The following is a 26,527-nucleotide window of genomic DNA, read 5'->3' on the forward strand; positions in this document are numbered from 1 at the left end:
GGGAACTCCTCATTTCTCCTTCCATTATGTTACTTCCCATTATTCCAGTACGAGGGGAATATTCAAAAGCTATGCCTACGAGGGTGGGAAACCAAACCTGTCGCTCACAGGACCAATGCCCCAAAACACGGCCTTCGACAGCAAAGAAACATCCACCCTATAGTGCTTACTGAAGGTATGTTGCAAAGCCCATCGCCATCCTGCAGATATCCGCCGGAAAGGACAATGATGACGCCGCCCAAGACGTGGCTGTACGCCTTGTAGAGTGCGCCTTCAAGGCCTGAGGAGACTTCCCCTCCAGAATATAGGGTGCAGCCACCGCCTTTTTCAACGAACAGGTGATAGAAGCCTTAGAAGCCATGAGACCCAGCTTCTCACCCACGCTTGGAACACCAGCCCTCAAAGGTACACCACACACAGGCATAAGCCGAGGAAGTAGACCTCTTCCTGGCCTGAAGCAGGACAGCAATGACCGAGTATGAATTACCCTTGTTTCTCAAGCAAGCCCTCTCAAGGGCCTTGCCTTAAGAACAAAGGGGGAGGTATTCTCCATGACCACCAGCCCGATGGAGAAGCCCACAGTCCAGAGAAAGCCATAGCGGTTCCTTATCCATAAGCCACACCAGGTCTACGTACCATAGACACCGCGGCCAGTCCAGGGCTACCAGGACCACCCGGCACCAATGGCTCACCACTCTCTTCAACAGCCAAGGAAGGAAGGCATACAGAAACCCCTCACTCAGCCATGGCCGCAGTAGCGTACAGACCCAAGGAGTCCAGTTCACTGCGATGGCTGAAAAACCAAGAGACCTTGGCATTGCCACTCGTGGCCATGAGATCCAGGGATGGCACGCCCTAGCACTGAACCAGAAGCTGGGATGCCTTGTGCAACAACTCTCACTCTCTGGGATCTAGAGAGTACAAACAGAGGAAGTCTGCATCCACATTGAGAGACCCTGCAATGTGAGCTGCTGAGAGACAGAGCAGGTGTTTCTATGCCCAAGCCATCAACAAGCTTGACTCCACTGTCGGCTGACTGTTGCGGGTCCCACCCCGCTTGTTGATAAAGGCCACCGCCATTGCATCATCGGAGAATACCAGAACCAGGGCACTCTTTAGGAACTGTGCAAAGACCTCCAGACGCGATGCACCACCCAGAGCTCCAAGCGGTTGGTGGCTGCCACTCCACCGGATACCAGGAGCCCTGAGTCAAGTGACCCCTGTAATGTGCCCCCAGGCCACCAAACTGGCATCTGTGGTGACTACCTCCCAATGTAGAATTGGGAAAGGAACGGCCAACCTCAGGGACTTGGGACTCAGCCACCATCTCAAACTCCATCTGGAAGCCAGCGTCCATGGAAGCTAGATGCTGTGGTCCTCAGAAACTGAAGACCAGTAGCTAAGCAATAATTGCTGAAGTGGCCTCACATGCGCTTTTGCCCAGGGCACCGCTTCCATGGTCGCTGTCATGGATCCAAGGACCTGCACGTAATCCTAAAGAAGTGGACGGGAATGAAGCAGGAGAGACTAAACCTGAAACCTCAATTTCATGCGCCAACCTTCCGTCAAGAACACCTGGGCCCATAGGGTATCAAACAACAGCCCCAGATATTCCAACTGTTGAGAAGGGACCAGCCTGCTGTTTTCAAAGTTATTATCTACCCCAGGGACTGTAGAAGACGAACCACCATCGCCATCTCCTCCACACCATCCCAGTAGGATGATGCCTGAATCAGCCAGTTGTCCAGGCACAGTCGAACATGAATCTCCTGTCACTGCAGAAAGGCCACCACCACGATTATGACCTTGGAGAAAGTCCTCGGGGTCATGGCTAGGCCAAACTGCAAGGCCCGAACTGAAAGTGACGGCCCAGGACCGGAAGACGGAGAAATTGCTGATACGGACCCGAGATAGGGATATGCAGGTATGCCTCCTTGAGGTCAAGAGCGGTGAGAAACTCACCTTCTTGAACCAATGCGACCACCAACCGCAGGGTTTCCATCCGAAAATGGGAAACCCACAGGCACCGATTGACCCCTTTGAGATTCAGGGTCAGTCACACTGTTCCTTCTATCTTGGGAACCACAAAATAGATGGAGTAACGACCCTGGCCATAGGACAATGGCCCTAAAGCACCAACAATGCCTTGAAAAGCACCTGACACAGAGACCGTAAGAAGAGAGGAGCGACCGGGCAGGAGAATTCCAACCTGTAGTCATTGCGCAAAATGTCCACCACCCATCAGTCTTTGATGATGGTGGCCCACACGTCCAAGAACGCCCGGTGTCTCTCAATTGGAACAGATGGGTGGGCCTGCCGGGCATCATTGTGATTGTCAGGAAGCAGCAGCCGCTCACCCTGACTGCCCCACAGATTTTCTGTCCCCTCAAAAGAAAGACTGATGGGGCTGGAACTGCACCTTCTGACCAAAAAGGACTGCTGACCAGGCCTATATTTCCTGCTGTTCCTAAACTGGGCCAAAGTTGATGGGTGAGCCGTGCAGCGTCTATCCTCCGGAAGCTGCTGCGGCTTGGTCTCCCCTAGCTCCTTGACTAGGTTGCTGAGGTTTATCCAAACAAAAGCTTGCCCTGGAAAGGCAACTTAACTAGATGAGCCTTGGAGGCGGCACCTGCCTCCCAAACCTGCAGCCAGGACTAACACAGTGACCGTAATGACATATCCTTGGCCGAAACCTGAAGCATGTCATACACTGTGTCCGCCAGAAGGCTCAGGCCCGCCTACAACCTGGAACTGTTCTGAGAGGCAGATTGTTGGTACCACTGCAAACAGGCCCGTACAACAAAGGAGCTGCACACTGAAGCTTGAAGCCCCAGAGAGACCACCTCAAAGGCTTGTTTCAAAGTCTGCTCCAGCATTCAATCCTGAAGATTCTTCAAAGCAATACCACCATCAACCAGCAAGGTTTTCTTCTTGGTGACTGCCGTCACTAAGGAGGCCACCTTTGGCAGACCTAACTTCTCCTTTTCTTCTGCTACCAGAGGATAAAGACGGGCCATGGCTCACCCGACCTTAACACCGGCGTCCGGCACACTCAACTCTGCAGTGATGAGGTCCTGATATCCAGATGCATGGGAAATACCTTAAGAGGGCCCCCTGAGACCCTTCATAAGGCCTGCTGACTGACCACCTGGCAGTGCTGCCGAGGGCTCCTCTACGGAAAGTGCCGCCACACCTCTGAAATCAGGGAACCCAATTCCTCTTTGTGAAACAGGCACAGCTCCTGAGGGTAATCTCCCTCTTCCAAGCACTCCACAAGCGAGGACCCTGCTGAACAGACCAAGGCCACCTCCGACTGCAGGAATCATGGAGACCAGGTCTCAACGGGATCACCCAGAATCTCTGTTCTGCCCCTCATGGGTGCTGGAGAAGACCCCCCCCCCTCCCCCGGGCTTAGCGGCGCCTCAGAAACGCTCCCCTGCTTCATCACATAGGCCTGGTGGAGCAGAACATATTCAGGAAAAAACAGGAGGCCCTGACCCAAGGTTCCCATCTTAAGCCCTCCTGCCACCTCCGCTGGAGCCTCCTGCACGGCTGCATCCAAAATGGTTGCAGTTCCCACCTCCTGCAGAGAGGAAAGAAATCAATAAGCACCCCAGGAGACCTGGCGCCCGAATACTCCTGAAACTGTACATCAGATGACAGATGCAAGTCTCCTTCTCCAATCAGCCTGCACACCGTGCAGCGGCCTGATGAGCGCTGGCCCCCACAAAGGGAGCAGTGCTTCATGATCTCCACGGGAACAACGATGCTCCAATGGCTGTAGCAGGGGAGCGTTCTTTCCCAGGAAAAAGAAAGCTCTACTTTTGACTTTTTTTTTAAACCACGGGAACGTCAGACTAACGCCTTCGCGTCCCCGTTCACTTGAATACATTTTCTTTTTGCGGGGATGCCGAAGTGCTGCCTTCTGACAACAGGCTCTGTTAGACTGCTATTGCACCACACGGTAAACCAACCACCGACATGCAGCGTCCCAAGGCCCAATACTTGAGGAAAAGTCACCACACCGGGTTCTGCTCACCAAGGCCAAAGCTACCCCACAAGACAGGCCGGCCACAGTCTCCAACTGGCCCGCCAACTCTCTGTTCTGAACCTTCCCCCCCCCCCCCCCCCCAGACTGCTGAACAGGCTCCAGAGACAGAACGAGAAAAGGGAGCAGCGGATCACCACAGGCAGGCAACATGACAGGGACCCAGTACCACTAGGTAAATTTGGTACAAACACTGTCCACAACACTCTACTGGGGACCAGCTGACCAACTGGGAGCACAGGCCTCAGGATGAGAGAGAGTAGTGTGTTTAGCCACCTGCTGGAGATAGAAAATACTGAGGAACTGGGCTGGTAGTAGGGGGGTTATGTACTACAGCTTAGTTCTGTATTCTCTATCTCCACCTGCTGATTGATGGACATGACTACCTACTTTTCCTAGAATAGTGGGAAATAATGTAATGGAAATGCAGTTCAGAAAATGCACAACACCCAGATGCCCCACAAGAAGCTCTCCACCCAGCATTGGAAACAGGCCAGTACCACCATCTGTACCTTAAAAGAATTAAGCGAGACTCTGCTCTTGTAAAAAGACTAAAGTCACCACAATATCTGCACACAACACCAACAGGCCCTGGGTTGTACATGAAGCCTCAAATATGCGGTATAAGCACACATAGACGAGAGGTCAACATGCTATGCGAGCTCTCAGTGGCATAGCCATCACTACCATGGAATAACCACTGTGCATTAATCTATGTTTTTCAAAGGCCAGCCATTAGCCAAAAGAAGTCCCAATTTTCCATGAGGATAGGGCCTTGCTGAAGAAGGCCTCTGACCTGAGGAAAATGCAGCAGCTCCCCTACCAACAACCTCCCACGATCGGTGTACCACAGCTTCCAAGGTCAATCTGAAGCCACCAGGATCATCAGGGCTCTCCCGAGGACATGACTAACAGCTCCATCTATTCTCTGCATGCGACCTCTTTCCTATGGCTAAAAAAAGTGTCTTGCCTTGGCATTCTTGCTCAACAACATTAATTTAAATACCAGCATACCCCAGTGATCCACCGACATTCTGTCTAAGGATTCTCCACCCACCCAATGAGTAACGTAACCTCCAATGCCACTTGTGCATTCTTGGTTCTTGCTGTTCATTGATATAGGTCACCCCTGTGATACTATCCAATATGATACAGACCACAAACCCACCACTAGAAGGAAATAACTCTGTACCAGATGAACCCTCCTGGCTTCCAACCTGTTGATGCAATAGAAAACCTCCCAGTTTGATCAATGTCCATGAGCCAATTAACCTTGTCACTGTGCCCCCAACCAAACTGGCATTTGTTCTTACCACCCAACTGGGAGCTTCTGGAGCCTACCACCATGCTATCTCCTTGTCACAGAAGAAACCTGACACACTGCTAATATGGTGGTTTCTACTGCCCCCAAACCTTCTGCATTTGGGTTTTTTTTGTTGTTGTTGCATTTGTACCCCGCGCTTTCCCACTCATGGCAGGCTCAATGCGGCTTACATGAGGCAATGGAGGGTTAAGTGACTTGCCCAGAGTCACAAGGAGCTGCCTGTGCCTGAAGTGAGAATCGAACTCAGTTCCTCAGTTCCCCAGGACCAAAGTCCACCACCCTAACCACTAGGCCACTCCTCCACTCCTTGTTGTGCAAGGAATTCAGAAGCATCCCTCAGTTCCTCTCAAACCAACTCCAACTCACTGTGGGCCGACCAAAACCAATAGGACTCTCACTACCTGAGCTTGGCTCTGAGCATTTACTTTCCTTCTGTTTCTTTAAAGGGACAGACAGGATAGTAATGGGAAAAGATCAGGTAGAAATAAACTTACCATATCCCCTCTCCCAGAAGTGGCCTCACAGGGTCCCCCCTCACTGCCCCCTGAACTCCTACCCCACCAGGAAAACGACCTGCAGGTTCAAGGCCTGGCTCAGGGGCTACTTCCTACCTCAACTAGGGCAAAGATTCATAGACCTATTCCTAGGAGCCTGTGACAAGGAAATGAATCTCAACCTTGAGACATAGGTTGTAGTCTTAACCATAGGAAGACAGGACCAATGACAACCCTGCCACACCAATCCAGACTGTAACCATTTGCTAGAGGTACAGAATACTGCCAAGTTCCAGGACTGCACCAATCTTTAATACTGGTGATATCATCGAATGTCTGTATTCTTTGCCTCCACCTGTTGGCTGGGGTTCAGAACTCACCTGTTTGGCCTGAACTAGTAGAATAAGCCCAGATTCTTTTCCTGAATTGGAACAGACTTTTGCATTTTACTATAGGAGGACTGACTTTCTCCTGATACAGTTGGATATAGGCTTCAGGCATCTAAAACCAATTGAGAGGTCAACTTGGTGGCAGAGACTGAAACTTGAAGTTGTAACCTTGTTTTATGATGCATTCTCACTTCTAATTAAAAAAAAACCCAAAACCTATACTCAACCTCCTATAGCTATGGCAGGATATATTCTGGAGGGACACTAGCCATGACTATAGAGAGAAGTCAAAAGGTAGAAAGCTGCTATGGTTGTGCAGGTACAGCCTGCTTTTGTTTGCCCCCTTCTCACCGACAAGGTTTAGTGAAAGCCAAATGCTGGGTTTGCTGTGATTGACTGGCAAAAGAACAAATTTTCTTCTATGATAGTAGGCACTTCTACAGTAAGAAGTTGTGGTAATTTCTGTAGAGGATGATGTAAATGGTGGGGACACAAACAAAAGGTGTTGTAAGATAAAACAGTGATCTAATAATGTCAAAACTTATTTACTGTATCACTAAAAAGGGAGTTCCCAGTACAATGGACATTTGCTTTGTATGAACCTCTTCAGAAGCCAGACTCGTGCAGCTATGCAAGACATCTGGTGGCAAGAACAGAAGCTAAGATTATGGAAGTTCTTTTCAATACATCATACTCTGAATCACGACATAACTTCTGTGCGACACCTCAGCTCCTCAGTGTTTATGAAGCAGTAAGGGATGAGAGCGTGAGAGCGAGCATCCCCTCATGGAGATGCAAAACCACGTACACAGCAGTAGCAAGAATAATCTCTTCCACTGCCGAAGAGCACAAGAAATCACAAGTGTGCATCTGTAATAGTGTGAAGGACAAACAGAAAGAAAATAATCAGATAAGGCCTAATTTCTCATTCCATATAGTCCTTCCCACTATTCTAGAACTTGTGAGGTGTTCAAAGGCTGCCCTTAGAGAGGGTGAGCACCAGACACTGCCACCTACAGAACAAAGCCCCAAAGGCAGTGACCCGCCACAACCACCCTATAGTGCTTGGCAAATGTATGCATGGAAAACTTAAGCTGCTGCCTTGCAAATATACCTTGGTGAAAGCAACACGGTTTTGGCCCAAGAGGCCGACATGCACCTAGCTGAATGCGCTTTCATGGAAGCTGACACAATGGCCTCCTTTAGCCACCTTGCAATTGTGGGCTGGGATGCAGCCAGGCCCAGCTTCTGCTTACCAAACAGGACAAATAATCTGTCCAACCTACGGAAATCATTGATGGCCTCAAAAAATACCTAAGAACCACCCTTCTCACGCCAAACAGCCTCAAAGAGGAATATTGATGCCCCACACATCGTCCTTACGGAATGAAGGAAATGCCACCGATTAAGTGGAAAGAGGAAATCACCTTCGACAGAAAGGAAGATATCATAAGTACATAAGTAATGCCATACTGGGAAAAGACCAAAGGTCCATCGAGCCCAGCATCCTGTCCCCGGCAGCGGCCAATCCATGTCAAGGGCACCTGGCAAGCTACCCAAATGTACAAACATTTTATAATGGAGTGGAGGAGTGGCCTAGTGGTTAGAGTGGTGGACTTTGGTCCTGGGGAACTGGGTTCAATTCCCACTGCAGGCACAGGCAGCTCCTTGTGACTCTGGGCAAGTCACTTAACCCTCCATTGCCCCAGGTACAAATAAGTACCTAAGCCGCAATGAGCCTACCATGAGTGGGAAAGTGTGGGGTACAAATTAAAAAAAAACAAAAAACATTTTATACAAGTTATTCCCGAAATTGTGGATTTTTCCCAAGTCCATTTAGTAGCGGTCTATGGACTTGTCCTTTAGGAAACTGTCCAACCCCTTTTTAAACTCAGTCAAGCTAACCGCCTTCATTACGTTCGGCAATGAATTCCAGAGTTTAATTACGCGTTGGGTGAAGAAAACTTTTATCCTATTTGTTTAAAATTTACTACACTGTAGTTTCATTGCATGCCCCCTAGTCCTAGTATTTTTTGAAAGCGTGGATGCTTCACAGCCACCTGTTCCATTCCACTCATTATTTTATATACCTCTATCATGTCTGAAGTCAGACCCCTGCTTCCGAAAAATGGGTCCCCATACGACAAAAGCCTGCAACTCTGAAACCTGGCAAGCTGAAGAAGCTGTCACTAAAAATACTGCCTTCAGCATGAGGTACTTAAGCGTTGCTTTCATGACAGGCTCAAGTGCAGCCATCCGTAGGGCTCAAAGATTAAGGTTCCATTCCTGACAGACTCGACAGAGGGGATGCTGAAAATGACCCATCCCTTTCAAAAACCCGACCACATCTAGGTGCACTGCTGGCTAAAAATTCTGCACATGGATCCTGAAGTATGCTACCACTGCCACTTGGATCTTCAGAGAACCAAGTGCCAAGACCTTCTGCAGGCCTGACTGAAGGAACACCAGCATGTGCACCACCGAGGAAGACAGAAAAAAAATTCCCTTCTTTGAACACCAGCCTTCAAATGTCCTCCAAACATAGGCTGTTGAAGTTGAGTATTTCAGTGCATCAAGCAAAGTAGCAGTGACGGAATCCGAATAGCCCTAGCTCCTCAGCTTTGCCCTTTTAAGGGCCAAGCCATAAGACCAAAGAGTGAGGGATCCTCCATATAGACTGGACCTCGATGCAGCAGTCCTCGACCCCGTGGAAGCTGGAGAGGAGCCCCATTCAGCAGACAAATCCAGTCTGCATACCATGGCCTCATGAGGAAGTCCAGAGCCACTAGAAGGACCTGACCTGGATGGAAGGCAATTTCCCCGAGGTCTTGATCTACCAATAGCCACAGAGAAAAGAAAGAGCAGGCGGCCAGCCGACCACTCCTAGAAGAAATCATTCAGGCCCTGCAAACCCGGTTCCTGCTGTCAGCTAAGGAACCTGGGCACCCTGACGTCATTCTTCATGGTCATCAGATCAAAATCTGGAACACCCCATCACTCCACTATGAGTTGAAATACCGATCAAACAACTCCCATTCCCCTATGTTTCTGCTTAGAAGACCCATTCTTTTTAAAAGCTTACTTGGAGGATTTAAGTATTTTTAAAATATTTAATGACTGGGAGAGAATTTTATTATGATGAAAAATTTGCTGTTATTTGTTATTGGGTTTTTTTTTTAGTATGTTTTAATTGTTACCCACTTTGAGAGAAGGCAGAATACAAATATGAAATAAATAAACAAAATAAAAAAAGTAAAGGAAATGTGAAGCATTTGTTTACGCTTTCTAACAATAATAGAACCAGGGGACACAAGATGAAATTAGAATGTGGTAGGGTTAAAACAAATTGGAGAACATTTTTCTTTACTCATGTGGTTAGACTCTGGAACTCATTGCCGAAGAAGGTAGTGACGGCAGCTGGCCTTGCTGAGTTTAAAGGGGGTCTGGACAGATTCCTTAAGGAAAAGTCCATTGATCGTTATTAAATTTTGGGGTTTTGCCAGGTTCTTGGGGCCTGGATTGGCCGCTGTCGGAGACGGAGTGCTGGGCTTGATGGACCTTTGGTCTTTTCCCAGCGTGGCAGTGCTTATGTATGTCTCTATCCAATTCATCAAGCTGGTGGTCTCCTCCACCAATCGACTGCTGCATGTGCCCCATTGCTTGTTGACACAGTCGACAGTTGTCGCATTGTCAGAGAACACAGACTGAAGAACCGCTCAGGAAAGGGGCGAAAGTCCTTAATACATTCCCAATTGCTCCAGGTTCCAGACGATTTGTGGGCCAACGGGCTTCCTTCTCTGACCAGGTCCCTTGTGCCAAATTGGCATCTGTTGTTACTATCTCCCAGTGATTCAAGGGAAACAGAACTCCTTTGTTCAGATTCCCCAATGACAACCACCACTGTGCGCTGTGCTTCACCTCCTGAGCCCATGATGGCACAGGTTGTAATTCTGAGAGATTGGAGACCAGCAGCTGATTAGAGAATGCTACAGGGAGCGCATATGTACCCGAGCCCAGAGCACCACGTCCATTGCTGCCATCTTGGAGCCCAATACTTGCACATAATCCCAGACGAGGGGGACTTTGCCAAAGAAGAAACTGAATCGGTTGACCTCTGTTAGGAACATCCTTTCCTGTCTTGTGTTGGAGAGGGTGATAGATACCTGGAATGCTCTCCTGCGGAAGGTGGTGGAGATGAAAACAGTAATGGAATTCAAAAATGTGTGGGATAAATACAAAGGAATCCTGTTTAGAAGGAATGGATCCAAATCAGCTTATCAGTGATTAGGTGGCCAACACCAGTAATTTGGAAGCAAAGTCAATGCTGGATAGACTTCTACTGTCTGTGCCCTGATCGTGGTTTGGATGGATTTGGATGGGTTGGAGTGGAGCTTCGATAACTTTAGAAACTGGAGAACAAGTACAGTGTCAAGCAGACTTCTATGGTCTATGCCCTGAAAATGGTAAGGACAAATCAAGATCAGGTATACTTATAAAGTATCACATCATACCTTATGCTATGAGTTTATCTTGTTGGGCACACCGGATGGGCCGTACAGATCTGTATCTGCCATCACCTACTATGTTACTGTGTGTCAAAGAGCACTACCAGATATTCCAGGGAGCGAGAAGGGACAAGCCTGCTCCTTTCTAAATTTATTACCCAGCCCAATGACTAAAGGAGCTTAACAATGGATGAAGTTGCCACTTTGCTATCAGCTAAGGAAGATATTCAAATGAGCCAGGGTGAACCCTTATGTCCTGACAATGCAGGTAAGCTGCGACAACCACCATCACCTTGGAAAAGTCCTTGGTACTGTCACTAAGCCGAAAAGTATTGCCCAAAACTGAAGTGAAGCCCCAGATTTGCAAACCTCAGAAACTGATGAGGAAACCAATATTGGAATGTGAAAATAAACTTCTGAGCCGAAAGATACTCCTGTTCTCGCACTGATGCAATGACTAAGCATAAGATTTCCATCTGGAAGTGAGATACTCTGAGGCAATGATTGAGGTCCTTGAGAGCAACACTAGCTAAAAGGAACCCTCCTTTTTTGGCACAATGAAGTAAATGGAGTACCTCCCTTGGCTCTTTTCTGTACGAGGAACTGGAATGATGGCTTCTACAAAAAGCCGGGCCTCTAAGGTGCTCCAGACTGTGGATTCCTCGGTACCCCTTCAGCAGGGAGACTGCATGAAGAGGTGCAATGGGACAGGAAAATTCCAACTTGTAGCCTTCCTTGATAACCTCTAGGACCCACTGGTCTGATGTGATCTTGAACCAGTCCTCCATGAACAGCTAAAGTCGTCCTCCCACGGCTATGGTAGAGGAATGGGCCCAGCCACGCATCATTGTGAACCACAGGAAACACTGGAGACGCTCCTGGACTGGGGTGCTGAATTCTTGTCTCGTGTCCCCCCCACCCCCCACACACACAAAAGGAAGTGTCTGCTCTGGTACTGAAATCTTTTGCATACTGCTGATGCCCAGACTTATAACGCCTACTCTCCCGAAATGTACTATGAGCAGTGCCCGTAGTTGAGTGAGAAGACAATCTGGGCTTATCCTCAGGGAGATGCTGTGGCTTTGTTTCCCCCAGCTCTTTAACCAAGTTGCTGAGATCCTCACCAAACAGCCACTTGCCCCAAAAGAGCAGCTTTACCAGGCAAGACTTAGAAGCTGCATACACCACCCAATTTAACAACAAAGACCAATGCTGCACTGTCACTGCTAGCAACATGTCACTGGCCATAAGGTGAAATTTGTCATATATAGCATCAGCCAAGTAAACCAACCCCACCTCTAAGTGAGGTGCATAATGTCCTTCTTGGGAACCAGGCTGTACCAGGCTGTTCATGCAACTGCAGACCAAGGGACACCACCTCGAAAGACTGCTTCAGGGCACTTTTCAAACCTTCTGTCCAGCAGATCCTTCAAAGCAATACCCTCTTCCACTGGAAGGGTAGTCTTCTTAGTTACTACCATCATTAGCGAATCCACCCTGGGCAACTGGAATTTCTCCTTCTCCTCTGGCACCAACAGGTAAAGGCAAGTCACGGCTCCTCCACCCTTAAGCCCCATATCTAGGAACTTCCATTCAGCTGTTATCAAGTCTTGGATGACTGGATGCATAGGAAAAAGCCCTAGAAGAATATGATGCCTTTCATGATAGAAGAGCCCCGAGTGACACCGCAGGGTCTTCAATAGACAGAATAGCCAACACATCTGCAATCAGGTATCCCAATTCCTCTTTATGAAAGATCCTGAGAACTTTAGGGCCATCCCCCTCTTCTGAGGGCAGCTCCCCTTTCTCCAGAGGCACCCAGATAGAGGGGCCCAGTGACGTGTCCAAAAAGAGGGGAGTGGGAGACATCCCCATGCCCCTGCAGATCCAAACATGGCCTTATAGGTGCAAGAGGAACGCTAAGCAGGGAGAAAGGGGGCCTTGCAAAGAGCCTGCCTGTCCGTCCCTACTTCAACAAAAGGAAAACTTCCACAGAAAATGGAGACCTCAAGGCTCCATTCTCTCCTGACAGCCCCTGAGAGCATAAAATGACACCAGAGTGCTGTGTGGGAAGGCCCCCGTCTGTTCCTCACTGCCACGCAAGAATGGCAAAAATTTCTCACCCCAGGAACCTGAAGGCAACGGCACCTCTGGTGCCTGCACATAATCCTTAGCGGTGCTTTCCCCAGCCTCTTCTGATTTGCAAACTGCACAGTGTCCTGATGCTGATCAGCAAGAGGGAGCACAGCTTCACCGCCTCCGCGGGGACCACCATGCACTGCTTTCACAGTCACTCCAACTGCCCAGAATAAAAGAAGTCAGACTTATCACTGCTGACTCGCTTACCCTCAAATCGCTCTGGCTGCACTTCCTCGCTGATCACACAGGAAAGCAGCAGGGTTTCACTGCCCCTACCAGAGGTTGCTCTCCCTCTCCAGCCGCAAAGGTTCTGCTCCAGAGGCTGACAATGTGCTGTTTCAGCTTATTCCAAGTTTTCTCTCTTTTTTTTTTTAAAATTTAAGCCAGAGAAACAAATGTGGCAGGGGGAGGGAGCAAGCAGCAAGGCATCAGGAGACTGCTCGGTAAGCCTCCTCTGCCCGCCCTGCTCAACTGAAGACCAGCTGAACAACTGGACTAAGAGCCACTAATCAGAACTTGAGGCTGTAAAGCATGTCCACCCAAGCTGCTGGAGATGGAAAATACTGAGAAGAGGTGTTTCATAGAGGTTATAGGTCCAAGCTCAGATCTGTATTCTTTATCTAAGCCAATTCAGTTGGCACAAACTGCAGTCTAGGTAAACATGAACATGGTGAAGCAAGCAGAAAATGTCTTCCTTGGAATTCAGGGTCTGAAATAGACAAGAGAGAGACTACTGGATCTCGAGATGAAAGACTGTACCTTTGTGTAAAAATAACGCTCATAAGAATGGGATGGGTGTTACACTGGGCTGTAAATATTAAACAAATGGTAGATCTTTATAGTATCCCTTGACAAATTCATTGAACATCTTTTGCAGGACTGAATAGGGCAGCTCCAGCAACGATAACATAACAGATGGGGGAAAAAAATTAATTGGCCACTATTACAGAGATTGGATCGGAGGCTAGAAGAGGCTGAGCTGTCCATTATTGCACAGGAGATGTCTGTAGAATACTGCAGAGCAAGGCAAAGTCTATCAATACAGCTATTTTACAATCTGTGTCAATGTGCAGTGCTGCTCTATCCGTGCTGACATGCAAATGTGTCATCCATGCTGGTGGAGAAAGACAAAGATTAGTATTACCTATCAAGCCAGAGCCTTTTTAATGGCACAGATAACACAGGAGACAGTTGTGCATGTCTATGCTTAGGAGCAGCAGCAATCTGAATGACATCTACACTGTGCCTGCTCTTTTCCAGTGTTTTATATGTAATCTTCAAGGCTACTGTGACAGTAGGCCTATGCATGTGTACTGAAGATGACTGTGCATTAGGCCTGAAAGTTTCCAAGGTGGTTTGCGTTACCTTAAAATTACCCCTGGTGCCACTCCTTTGCAACTAGACTCAGTCACTGCACAGGGAGCTGGATGCAACATCCAGAGAATGATCTACTACAGTGCACAGAATCAATCCATCTCTGTGCAAACGTTATTCACATCTCCTTCTCTTGGATGAACAGGAGCCTTTTCTCCATCTCTACTGCTCAAAGGTAACATGTCAACAAAGCCTGCAGTCAGCCTGAATCCATTCTGAACCCAGATATATCAATCATCCTTGATATGTGTCAAAGTTTTGGATTTTTCTTCCATACTGAGGGCAGGACCCAAATCCTGACTTTGCAACATTTTCTGTAGTAATGATGGAAAACCCAAAAATACTAGGCTGTCGGTTAATTGCGTTGACTAACACGACTAATTTGTTACATTTTTTGTGATTAAAAATTTTAATCACAATGTCACAACTGTACTTTTTAATCGTCCAACAGCCCTAAAAAAATTACTTTTCTTTTTAAAGAAAGGACTGACATCGTCATCAGAATCGACAGCAGGTGAAAACTGCTTTGAAGGCGGGAGAGTTTGTTTTCGCATCTGGCAAAAAGGAAAAAACAAAACTGAGGATCTAAGAAGATCGCTACAGATAGGAAAAGTCACACATACTCGGAACTTTACACTAGAGAGCTCAAGGAAAGCTGTTCCATTCGATGTCATCAGATGTCACATACTTGCATGCTTGATGCACTGACAGAAAAAGCAGGTTTCACTTGCAGAAAATTATTCTTAGCCAAACACTGTACACATACTTGTGTTGACAAGATTGCTTCTACTTATTTGTCTATAGGTGTTCCCAGGAGTGTAGTCTCAGCAGAGAAGAGGCAAAGTTTCAAAATGCATGTATAAATTTTATAAAATACACATGGAGAAATCTGTACATGAGAATGTGTGTGCTACTGGGGATGCCTTTATAAAATAACCAATGCAAAAACACATGCCTGTTTTTAACAGGTTGATGTCAAAGTTCTAAAAACATGCCTATTTTATAAAGACAAATACTGAAAATCAAAACAATCCCAATAACATATCTTAAATAACTGTAAATCAATTCAAAAACAAGCACCCCTAAAACCTCCATAGTGTTTCAACTCAAAAAAAGATACAACACAGTCACTCAAGATGGAACTGAAGCACTCTGCTGACAAAAGACAATCTGCAAGTGGTCTGAGTGAGGAATCTGACTGGATGTCTGATTTAATCTGTGAGTTTTGTGCATGTAATCGAGAGCGAACACTGAAGAATACTCTGACACCATATTTGTCTCTTGTGTAGCTTGATCAAACTGTGTGTGGTGGATCTAAGGAGTTATTGCGGTTAATGGACCAGAGAATTTTGAAGCATTCTTTAAGGAGAGCTCCTGAAGCAGAGCAGAAACTCAACACACTGCTTTGGAGAAGCCTTTGTTTTGTATGGTATTCATTTTTGTGCTGGAAAAACATTTGCAGATTGAAACGCTATGTTGACACAAGACAATATCATTTCATGATATTAAGTGACTGTGTTTTGTCTATTTTTGAGTTAAAAACACTATGAGGCTTATTTTCAAAATACGGACTTACAAACATACATAAATATTAAGTGGAGTGGAACGGGTAGACACGAATCCATTGTTTACTCTTTCCAAAAATACTAGGACTAGGGGGAACGCAATGAAGATACAAAGTAGTAAATTTAAAACGAAGCGGAGAAAATATTTCTTCACTCAACCTGCAATTAAACTCTGGAATTCATTGCCAGAGAATGTGGTAAAAGCAGTTAGCTTAGCGGTGTTTAAAAAAGGTTTGGATAACTTCCTAAAAGAAAAGTCCATAAGATATTATTAAAATGGACTTGGGAAAATCTACTGCTTATTTCTTGAATAAGCAGCATAAAATGTATTGTACTGTTTTGAGATCTTGCCAGCAGGGCCAGTCTTAGTAAGTGCGGGGCCCTGTGCAGACCAATTTGATGGGGCCCCACCCTAGCTCCGCCCCACCCCTCCCTCCCGGACCACCCCCCCTCCGAGCTCCAGGGCTCCCTCCCACCCACCCAGCTCCAGGGCCAAGCCCCCTTCTGAGTTCCAGGGCTCCTCCCTCCTTCCCAGCTCCAAGGCCCCCCTCCCTCCTTCCCAGCTCCAAGGCCTCCCTCCTTCCCAGCTCCAAGGCCGGCCTCCCTCCCTCCTTCCCAGCTCCAAGGCCGGCCTCCCTACCTCCCAGCTCCAAGGCTCCCCTTCTTCCGAGGCCTCCCTCCAAGTTCCAGTCCCCCTCCCTCTGAATTTTAAAAGTTACCTCATGGGGTTACAGGCAGGCAGTGGCAGGAGTGAAAAGCATGTGAGTTGCTCGGCGCTTCAGGAGCCTTCCCTCTCTCAAGCTCTGGTCCCGCCCTCATTTCCTGTTTCCACGAGGGCGGGACCAGAGCTAAGAAAGGGAAGGCTCCTGAAGCGTCGAGCTGCTCGCACGCTTTTCACTCCTGCCGCTGCCTGCCTGTAACCCAAGGTAACTTTTAAAATTCAGAGGGAGGGGGACTGGAACTCGAGCGGTCGGGGGTGCGCTGCACGGGGCCCCCTTGAGCGCGAGGCCCTATGCAGTCGCCTCGCCCTAAGACCGGCCCTGCTTGCCAGATACTTGTGACCTGGATTGATTACTGTTGGAAACAAGACACTGGGCTTGATGGACCTTCAGTCTGTCCCAGTATGGCAACTTTTATTTACTTATAAGTTACTATGTAACTTTGTAAGTCTCTGTGCTTTGAAAATGAGCACCTATAGACACCCATTTGGACAATTTTTCCATTTATTATTTGGACCAACGAGGAATTTGGGAGTTTAAGGAGCTGTTCTACTTTGGTAGTAGGGTGGTTCTTGCTTCCATCTGAGGGTCCTGTTTATAAATATATTTTCACCACAGGCAGGAGGCATGAGTGTAGGTGAGAGGAATTTGATATGGGAGAAAGAAAAAATCAAATACTTGGGCACTAATATACCGCAGGATTTGACTACTCTATACTTTAATAATGTGCAACCATTACTTACTCAGACTTGTACGCAGCTGAGATTGTGGCATGATTATCCACTATCAATAACAGGGAGGATAGCCTTATATAACATGGTTATTGTGCCCAAGTGGCTATATGTCTTCCAAACCCTGCCACTGTTTTTACGCTTGGAAGATGAACAGAAATTGAATAAGCAACTGAACAAATTTTTGTGGAAAGGGCGGAAGGCTCGGATACCGATTGCAACACTCCAGATGTTGGTGGAACATGGAGGCCTGGGACTTTTGAGTGTGAGACATCTTACTGTAGCATGTGGTATGAGACACGTCTCAGATTGGTTTCGTAACACAGCGGAGTTTTCTGCCACTGAATTAGAGACACAGCTCACTGCTGGGATCCACTTCAGTAACCTGCTACATACAGGCGGAGGTCGGATCCCGCCGATACTACAGGACTCTCATATAATGCCAACAGCGAAAGCAGTTTGGAGATGGATCTGTCGCCTTCACCAATTCTCATCACGGACCACCCCATATTTGACAATTTGTGACAATCCAGACTTCCCGCCGGGACAGATATATGGTGTATTCCGCCGTTGGAAAAGCAAAGGGTTAATTTACATAACGCATGTGTTGACTGAGGAGGGGCAAATTCAACCATTTGAAGAGCTGAAGTCTAAATATTCTTGCCGACAATCAATCAGAGTACTTCCACTAAATACAATTAAAACATTACGTTTCCGCTCTGGAGTGGCAAGACCTGACGGAGGACGTGCAGGAGGAATTGTCTGATGCATTCTCCTTACAAGCACAAAATAAAGTTCCGCTCCAGATGCACCATAGGCACATCAGAGACACAATACCAGAACCTGATTACAAGGGCCTGGCACAAGCCTGGACCGCAGACTTAGGAACAGAAATCTCCTATCAAATTCTTAAAGCATATGTCTTGTCTTTGCGGGGCTCTTGCAGGATGATGTCACATTGGGAATTACAATTTAAGTTTGCTATGCGTGCACATATTCCACCAAGAAGGGCCTTCCATATGGGAGCCTCGTCGGATGGGGCCTGTCTGAAATGTGGCGAGATGGGAGTACAGTTAGGACATATGTTTTGGCACTGTGCAAAAATAGCAAAGTTCTGGAGGAGTCTCCTACAACACGTATCCCTTATGTGGAAGGCAACATGGTGTTGTGAGCCACAACTATTGTTTGGTATTCTGGGATTGGTGTCCCCGACCCCAGCTGGTTATAGAGGATTTGCAATTCGGGCAACAACTGTAGCGAAGAAAGTAATACTAACCGAGTGGATTACAAATAAAACTCCCACAGTTCATCAATGGAGATGCCAAATGGTTTGTCTCATGAGGTTTGAGAGACGGCTGGTGGATCAGAAAGGAACCTTTAAAGAATCAGATTTTTGTAAGATATGGACTCCATTTTGGTTGACATTGCCTCCAGCGGTAAAAGGTCCTATACTAAATTTTTGATGTACACAATAATATAAATAAGAGTTTGCATTATGTAAGTAGAGTAAATACACAGATGTTTAGGCACCATAGACAAATGAGGAGAAAGAGGAATTTTTTTTTTTGGGGGGGGGGGGGGGGGGAGGGGAAAGAAGAGGGGGTAGGAGGGAGGGAGGAGGTTAGGTATAGCTTTTAAGATTGTATAAAATGATGATGTGATAGTATGATGTTTGAAGTTTGATTCAAGACCCATCTGCATTTGGATACTGTACTGTATTATACGCTTAATGATTGATACCATCATCAATAAAAACTTATTTGCAATAAATATATTTTCATTTTTGAGTTCATGTGCTTTTAAATTAGTTAATGGTTATTTCTATGTTATTAGGATTGTTTTGATTGTCAGTATTTGCCTTTATAAAATAGGCACCTTTTTGAAATTGTAAGCAATCTGTTACAAAATGAGTTCATCATGAATTTCTTTAATGAGAAGTATTTGAAACAATGAGCATTTTTTCACATCTATTATGCGTTACATTTGTTCTACTGTGCACCTTTTTCTTCTTAGTGCCTTTACAAAACACACAAAGGTGAAATGTATTCTTACCTGATAATTTCCTTACCATGATTCCTGCTAGACCAGCCCAGACTAGCGCATTTGGCTCCCCAATCAACTTCAGGGATCACCACCATTATAAGAATTGGTAGAGTCCTATAATCATCCAGTATGCTTTTGCCCAAGCTGATGTGTTAACCATTTGAACTACCCAAGAGAACAAGACCCATAACACAAACTGACATACTAGAAAACATCTCCTTAGACAAGGGCAACAAACTCATCGGGTTTTTTTTGTGGTTTTTTTTTTTATTTAACTTGTAGGAACAGAATGACAGTAACATCATCTCAAGCTTTGGGTTGGCCTTGGACTGGTCTAGCAGGCCTCAAGAAAAGGAAATTATCAGGTAAGAACAAATGTGGTCTTCCTTTTCTTCCTACTAGACCAGCCCAGATTAGTGGGACACACCCCAGCTTTACTCTCTCGGATGGAAGGCAACGTTCCCTCAATGATCATGCGTTCAAATGTGCCATCTTCTTTCGCCTACATGTCCTGTCTGTAGTGCTTCAGAAACAAGTGCAAGACAACCAAATCTCCACTGTGCAGATTTGCCAGCAAAACTGTCTGCCTCAGATCAGCCTGCGCTTTTGTTGAATGCACCTTCAGCACCACTAGAACTTCTCTTCTCTGCAACAAATATGTTGAGCTTACCGCTTCCTTAATCCAACACACTATAGAGGCCTTGGACGTTGTCTGTCCCTTCCTAGGGCCATTGTGACAATACAAAAAAAACTGATCTGATTTCCAAAAAGAGATGGTCACCTCCAAAAAATAGATCAACACCCTGCACACATCAAGCACATACAAAAAAATGTTGTGACTTTCTTTATTTCACTTAGAAAAGGTCAGAAAATGTATTTCTTGATTCACATGAAACAAGTGATACCACCTTAGGTAGAAAGCGTGGCACTGTACGCAGTGACACTGAAACCTCTGAAATGGTACAGGTCTCAGCAACAGAAGGCCCACAACTCAAACTCTTGTGAGCTGAACATACCACCACTAAGAAAACTGTCTTTGATGACAAGTCATTCAGAGTCGCTTTCCTGAGTAGATCAAATGGCAAACTCAACAGAGTATGAAGACTTCTCACGGGGGAACTAGCCGCCTCAACGGAGTACCCAGATGCTTAGCTCCCCTCAGAAACTGTCCAATGTCTGTGTGCATCAATAAGGAGGACCCCTGAACCTTCCCCTCAGTAGCATGCAAGTGCCACCATCTGACCCTTCAAGGAGCTAACAGAGTCTTCTCTCTAAATCATCCTTTAAAAAAAAAAGGCTAAAATAGCAAAAATGCCCACTCACTGGGCCACTGCCCCTGACAGCTGACACCAAGTTTCAAAGACTTCCCACAACCTCACATATGAAAGGGAGGTAAAAGCTTTCCGTGCTTTCAGGGGGTGGAGCAATCATTGTGGGTAAAAATAAAAAAAACTTTCCAATAAACTCAAGGGCTAGGCTGAAAGGGTTCTAGTCCTGGTGCAACTGAGTGCCTTAATGCTAAGTGAAGATACCCGAGTATACTAGTATTCCATAATAGAATCTAGGTGCCTAGGCTCTGTTATAGAATACGCAACCATCATGCAGTCCTTGGGGGGGGGGGGGGGGGGGGGGGGAAGACAGCTAAATGGAGGTGCTCAGTTAATATAACTGACTCCAGTGTCTAATGGTGACAGTCAGTCACTTGGTTCTCTCTAGCAGATCCTAGCCATCAGATTACTTCCATGGTGTTCACTGTCAGAAGAAAAAAAAAAGCAGAGATCTCAACACCTACCCAGCTAATAACTGTGACAGAGATGAATTTGTGATATTCTTATGGAAACCCATGAGAATGGAACCTTGATTCAGAATCCTGGGTTTCCTAGGAGTGCGAGTGGTTTCTCCACCAATAGTTTCAAGATGTCAACACAACAAGGCTGCCGAGGCCAGTTAATCATGATCAGAATTACAGGAAAGGGATGACTGGAATCCTGCACAGAACATGCCCAATTTCAAGTCTGTATCTTTGTTTGTATGGAAGTTGTTGCGGTCTGAATATTGGTCCAAATATGTTCTGATGAGTCGCGACCAATTTTGATGCACACTTTGAGTCAACTTGTTTGACTGGATTTTGCATCCATAATGTTAAAATGTATTTCATCGGAATTAGCATCAAAAACTGTACAGGATTTGAATTTTTTAGCCATTCTTATAAATGTGTTTGGATTTTATTAGACCCCAAAAATGGCATTTTGGTAAATGTCGCGCTCTCGTGGACTGACAACCTTTCAGAAAAGGGGGTCTAGATCTGCAACTATTGCAGTTAGAGACCTCAAAATTTGGGAAACTTCGTTTTAACACCTGACTCGCGCAACAGATAAAATTTGAACAAAATTGGAGACATAATGGTGGGAAGGTTTAGACCGCTTGGCATGGAATGACCCATCTGAAAGAGGCTCTGCACACCGGAGCATACCATACTGAGCCACCCTGAGGGCCCAGTAGTCCACTGTGATGTAGGCCCACTCCAATATAAACTGATAGATGACCACCAACTTGTTGAGGCTCCTCAGAATGGTCCTGCTGGTACTCATTGGTCAATTTTACCTCCCAAACCTGAGAGGCTCCTACCACCCCCCTGGGCTTGCAGGCACCCCAGGAAAGGACTGAAAATGACAGAAACAATGTTGGGGCCTGCTTACCTGTCCTGAAGCAAGGACAATCCCTCTAATGTGACCTGGCTGAAGACGCTCTGAATGCTACGCAAGTGGTCCTCTGGAAGTCTATGTAGCTAGGTTTCAGCCGAGCCCTTAACCAGTTTCATCAAATCCTTCCCAAAAAAGGAGCCTACCTCTGAAGGGAAGTTTGCTAAGCTACTGCTTTGATGCTGAATCCATAGCCCAATTCTGAAGCCAAAGAACTCACCGTACCACCACTAATGACACGTATGACCTAGTCCCAATATGAACAAGGTCATAGAATACATCTGCCACAGATGTAGCCCCCGACTCTGCCAACTCTGGGGACTGCTGTACCCACATAAACCACATATATGGTGGTCTGGGTCCCCATAGCCAAGGCTACAAAGGCCTGATTGAGGAACAGCTCAACTCTTCTGTCCTGAACATTCTTGACTGCCACACAGTCCTCCACCGTGACTGCCTTGTGACCACGATCACAATAGTTTCCATTCATAGTAACATAGTAAATGATGGCAGATAAAGACCTGAACGGTCCATCCAGTCTGCACAACAAGATAAACTCATTTTACATGGAATGTGCTACTTTAAATGTATACCCGAGTTTGATTTGTCCCTGCTTATCTCAGGGTACAGACCATAAAAGTCCGCCCAGCATTGGCTTTACTCTCCAATAACCGGCGTCACCACCCAATCTCCGCTAAGATTCCGTAGATCCATTCCTTCTACACAGGATTCCTTTGTGTTTATCCCACGCATCTTTGAATTCCATTACTGTTCATCTCCACCACCTCCGGAGGGAGGGCATTCCACGTATCTACCACCCTTTCCGTGAAAAAATACTTCCTGTCATTACTCCTGAGTCTGCCCCCTCCAACCTCGATTCACGTCCTCTAGTTCTGCCGCCTTCCCGTCTCTGGAAAAGGTTTGTTTGCGGATTAATACCTTTCAAATATTTGAACGTGTGTATCATGTCACCCGTTTCTCCTTACCTCCAATGTATACATGTTAAGGTCAGCAAGTCTCTCCTCGTACGGTTTGCAACGCAAATCCCAAACCATTTTTGTAGCTTTTCTTTACACCGCTTCCACTCTTTTTACATCTTTAGCAAGATACGGCCTCCAAAACTGAACACAAAACTCCAAGTGGGGCCTCACCAACGACCTGTAGGGGGGCATCAATACCTCCTTTCTTCTGCTGGTTATACCCCTCCCTATGCAGCCTAGCATCCTTCGGGTCACGGTCGTCGCCTTGTCACATTGTTTCTTCACCTTCGGACACAAACACCCCAAGGTCTCTCTCCTGAGTCGAGCTTACTAAACTCTCCCTTCCTATCTGGTATCTCTCTTTTGGGTTTCTGCACCCAAACGGAAAACCTATTATGAACTGCCTAAGTCAAAAGCAAATACTCTTATTAAACCTTAGATCAGATACAATAATCCATACACACCGCGGGGACAAAAAGTCACCGCTACCTCATTAACCTTAAACACCACTGTTAACGCAATATTTAGTACGCTGTATTGAGATTTTTTGCACTAAGAACGCTCAGCTGGTTTAGATGTATGTACATACACCATAAGGAGGTGGAACATTCAATGTGCTATGATGGTTTCCATCTATGACACTACCACATATTCCTTTTGGGGATATAATGGTTGTAATGGGTACGGACAGCTAATCAGAATTCTCTCATGACAGAGGGCTTGGTGCTCCTACACACCAAGTCCAGGCTTTCTCACTTCTCCAGTCCCTATTCAACTCCTCCAGCGGTGCCTCCCTACCTGGAAACCCCCCCCCCCCCCAAAAAAAAAAAAAAAAAACAGGGACTCATTCATGTCCAAAGGGGCAACTTCCCCTTCCTCAGGGACATACTGCCTTCTTCACTGTCCACCCCCCCGTCAATCATCTTCATGTCCCAAGTCTCCACCAGGGCTGCAGCCACTGCCATGTAGCATAGAGTTCAGCCTGGGCCTTTCCAGGGTTCCTGTGCATCAATCCTGATGCCCCTCTGAACACCTCTGGTTAAGGAAACTGCAGCCTTCTGGACATAACTGGCAATTATCAGCAGGTATCCCAGAAGCAAAGAGCTGACTTGGCTTACCCAATCCGAGGAACTCCCTCCGCAGCTCCTGTCACTCCCAGGGCTCCTTCAGGTTTGTCCCCCACCCCACCCCACCCCCACCCCCATTATTCCTGCCCAATGGCCACATTTCCTGCCAGCAAGAAAAGGCCATCTGATGCCTCCTCCAAGCAGAAAACCTCTTGTCCTCCTCCGACTACCCTGCCACTTCACTATCACAGGCAGGGCAAAAAGAGGAGGCAGCTGAATTAAGCCATCACATTGCTGCCACAGCATCAGCCGCATTCTGGCCCTGCAAAGCTGGGCAACTGCTGGTGGAGTGCTTCTATTGCTCAAGCCACTCAAAAATGTTGAAGTCTATCCAACTATGATTGGAAACACTAATGCTTTTATTTTTATTTTCTTCAAATAATGCTCCAGACCAAAGGCAGGGAGGAGACGGAGGAGGGGGAGAAAGAAAAAGCTCACACATAAGAGACCCAAGAAGGGCTCCCACAGGATGTCCCTTCCAATTTTTACTTTCCCCTCTCCTTCCAGCCAGAATCCCATGAGACCTTCACTGCCCAATTCAAAGCCCACAAGAGAAAGACTGTAGCTCAGCCCTGGCCAAGGTGTAATAACTTCCACTATTCAAATCAGGCAAAGATCAAGATACTGAGATTCCCAGGGACATGGGCTGTGGTCCAAGCCTCTGAGTGCCAGACCACACTGTTTCACTAATCTAGACTGCAACCAAATGCTAGAGTCGGCGAATATTGGATCATTATAAGACTACCTCAATCCTTACAGTGGTGGATATGTCACTGAAATTCAGTGTTCTGGGCTGGTTGGGAAGCATAACCTACTAGTCTGGACAGGTCTGTCATGAGGAAAAGAAATAGGCATGTTTTTGGAAATTTTGTACAGGGCATGTTATAAAATTACCCCCAAAATGGGAAAACCTCATGAGTCAGTCTGTCCAACAGAAAGCAAAAATTTCCAAAAATCTTACCTTCTCGAAGCCTGGGTACCAATTTAAATATGATTTCTTCCAATGTATTGTCTAATCTTTAAAAAAAGAGAAAAGAAAAGAAAAAGAAAAAAATATTTTAGAATTCCAAAAATTACAAGACATAAAGGGGCATGTTCACTAAAGCGTACTAAGCATTAGTGCAAGCCTATGCTAACACCTACCACATGATAAAAACAAACAGTCCTCATGGTGATTATTGTGGGATGGGGCAAGGACTCCACAATGCAGTTAGCACACACTAATTACTGTGCGCTGTCACCTATGCAGTGAGTACAATGCAATTAATGCCTCTTCAAGAGATGTTGTATGCAACATGCTAAATTGTGAATAAACTTCAAATGAGCAGTAAAGAAAATTTTCTGTGCAATAACTACAGCAGACATGCTGAACATGCCCTGAAAAGTTACTGCACAGCCCTTACTTTTACAATGAGTTAATTTTGACTGTTAAAGCATGGTAAGAGTGAAAATGTACTGTAGTTTGGTAAACAGACTCTCTAAATACAGCAACTAAGTCCAGTGTTTGTGTGAGTGAAACATTTTTATAAGAACCAGAAATTTAGCCTAGAGTTAGCATTGGACCTTCTGCTCCCAGGTCACTGTGGGCAAATAATGCTGTAAAAGCAGTAACAGCCCCCAGATGGTGGTGGTTTAGGTGAGGACAAATTCATTATCATAGCTTAAAGGTGTTACAAGGTTCTGGAAGGAACTCTGGTGCTTGGACCCTAGCCTAGGACTGTCACCGAATGATCAGACCAGGTATGTAGGCGAGAGGACATAAAAGGAAAAAAAAATCCTTGGGTAATGCAACTGAATTCTCACTGTACCAGATTTCTGTCTTACTTTTGAATGGTAAAATTAGGTCTTACCTGATAATTTTCTTTCCTTTAGCAACAGCAGATGAATCCAGGAACTGGTGGGTTGTGTCCATCTACCAGCAGGTGGAGATAGAGATAACAGAACTTTTGGGAGTAATAGCAGACGGCCAGCCCCCCTATCAGTTAGTACAAGTCTGTCGAAAGCAGTAGAAGTAGGCCAATCAAACTCAATAACTTGAACTTAGAAACCATCCTCACTATAATGAAAGAAAACCAACTGGAAAACTGTAACTATGAAACTTCTGTTCCAACAATCCCTGCCGAGGCAGGTCTTTTTTTTTTTTTTTTTAAATATCTGTCTGAATCTGCATTAGAGAAAAAAGAACACAGAAGCGGAAAAAGTCGGCTAACGGGAGGGATCCTAGATTCATCTGCAGTTGCTAAAGGAAAGAAAATTATCAGGTAAGACCTAATTTTACCTTCCTTGTCACAAACAGCAGATGAATCCAGGAACTGGTGGGATGTACCAAAGCCTACCCTAAGAAGGGTGGGAAACAGACGTCCCCCGCGTCAACACCTGAGCCCCAA

At 46.3% G+C, this 26,527-nt stretch overlaps 1 protein-coding gene across 3 annotated transcripts in view; it reads right to left on the minus strand.

Annotated features, from left to right (window-relative positions):
• Window positions 1–26,527, minus strand: part of PCGF5 (polycomb group ring finger 5) — a 300,957-nt gene that overhangs the window by 141,271 nt on the left and 133,159 nt on the right. For all 3 annotated transcript variants that reach the window (XR_003942125.1, XM_030203049.1, XM_030203048.1), the window contains exon 4: window positions 25,102–25,157. Coding sequence is in view for 2 of the 3 variants with exons in the window: in XM_030203049.1 (XP_030058909.1) it covers window positions 25,102–25,157 (56 nt within the window). In the remaining variant the exon portion in view is untranslated. The remainder of the gene's footprint in view (window positions 1–25,101; window positions 25,158–26,527) is intronic.

The sequence above is a fragment of the Microcaecilia unicolor genome, chromosome 5 (assembly GCF_901765095.1).
Source record: "Microcaecilia unicolor chromosome 5, aMicUni1.1, whole genome shotgun sequence".
Taxonomy (NCBI): Eukaryota; Metazoa; Chordata; class Amphibia; order Gymnophiona; family Siphonopidae; genus Microcaecilia; species Microcaecilia unicolor.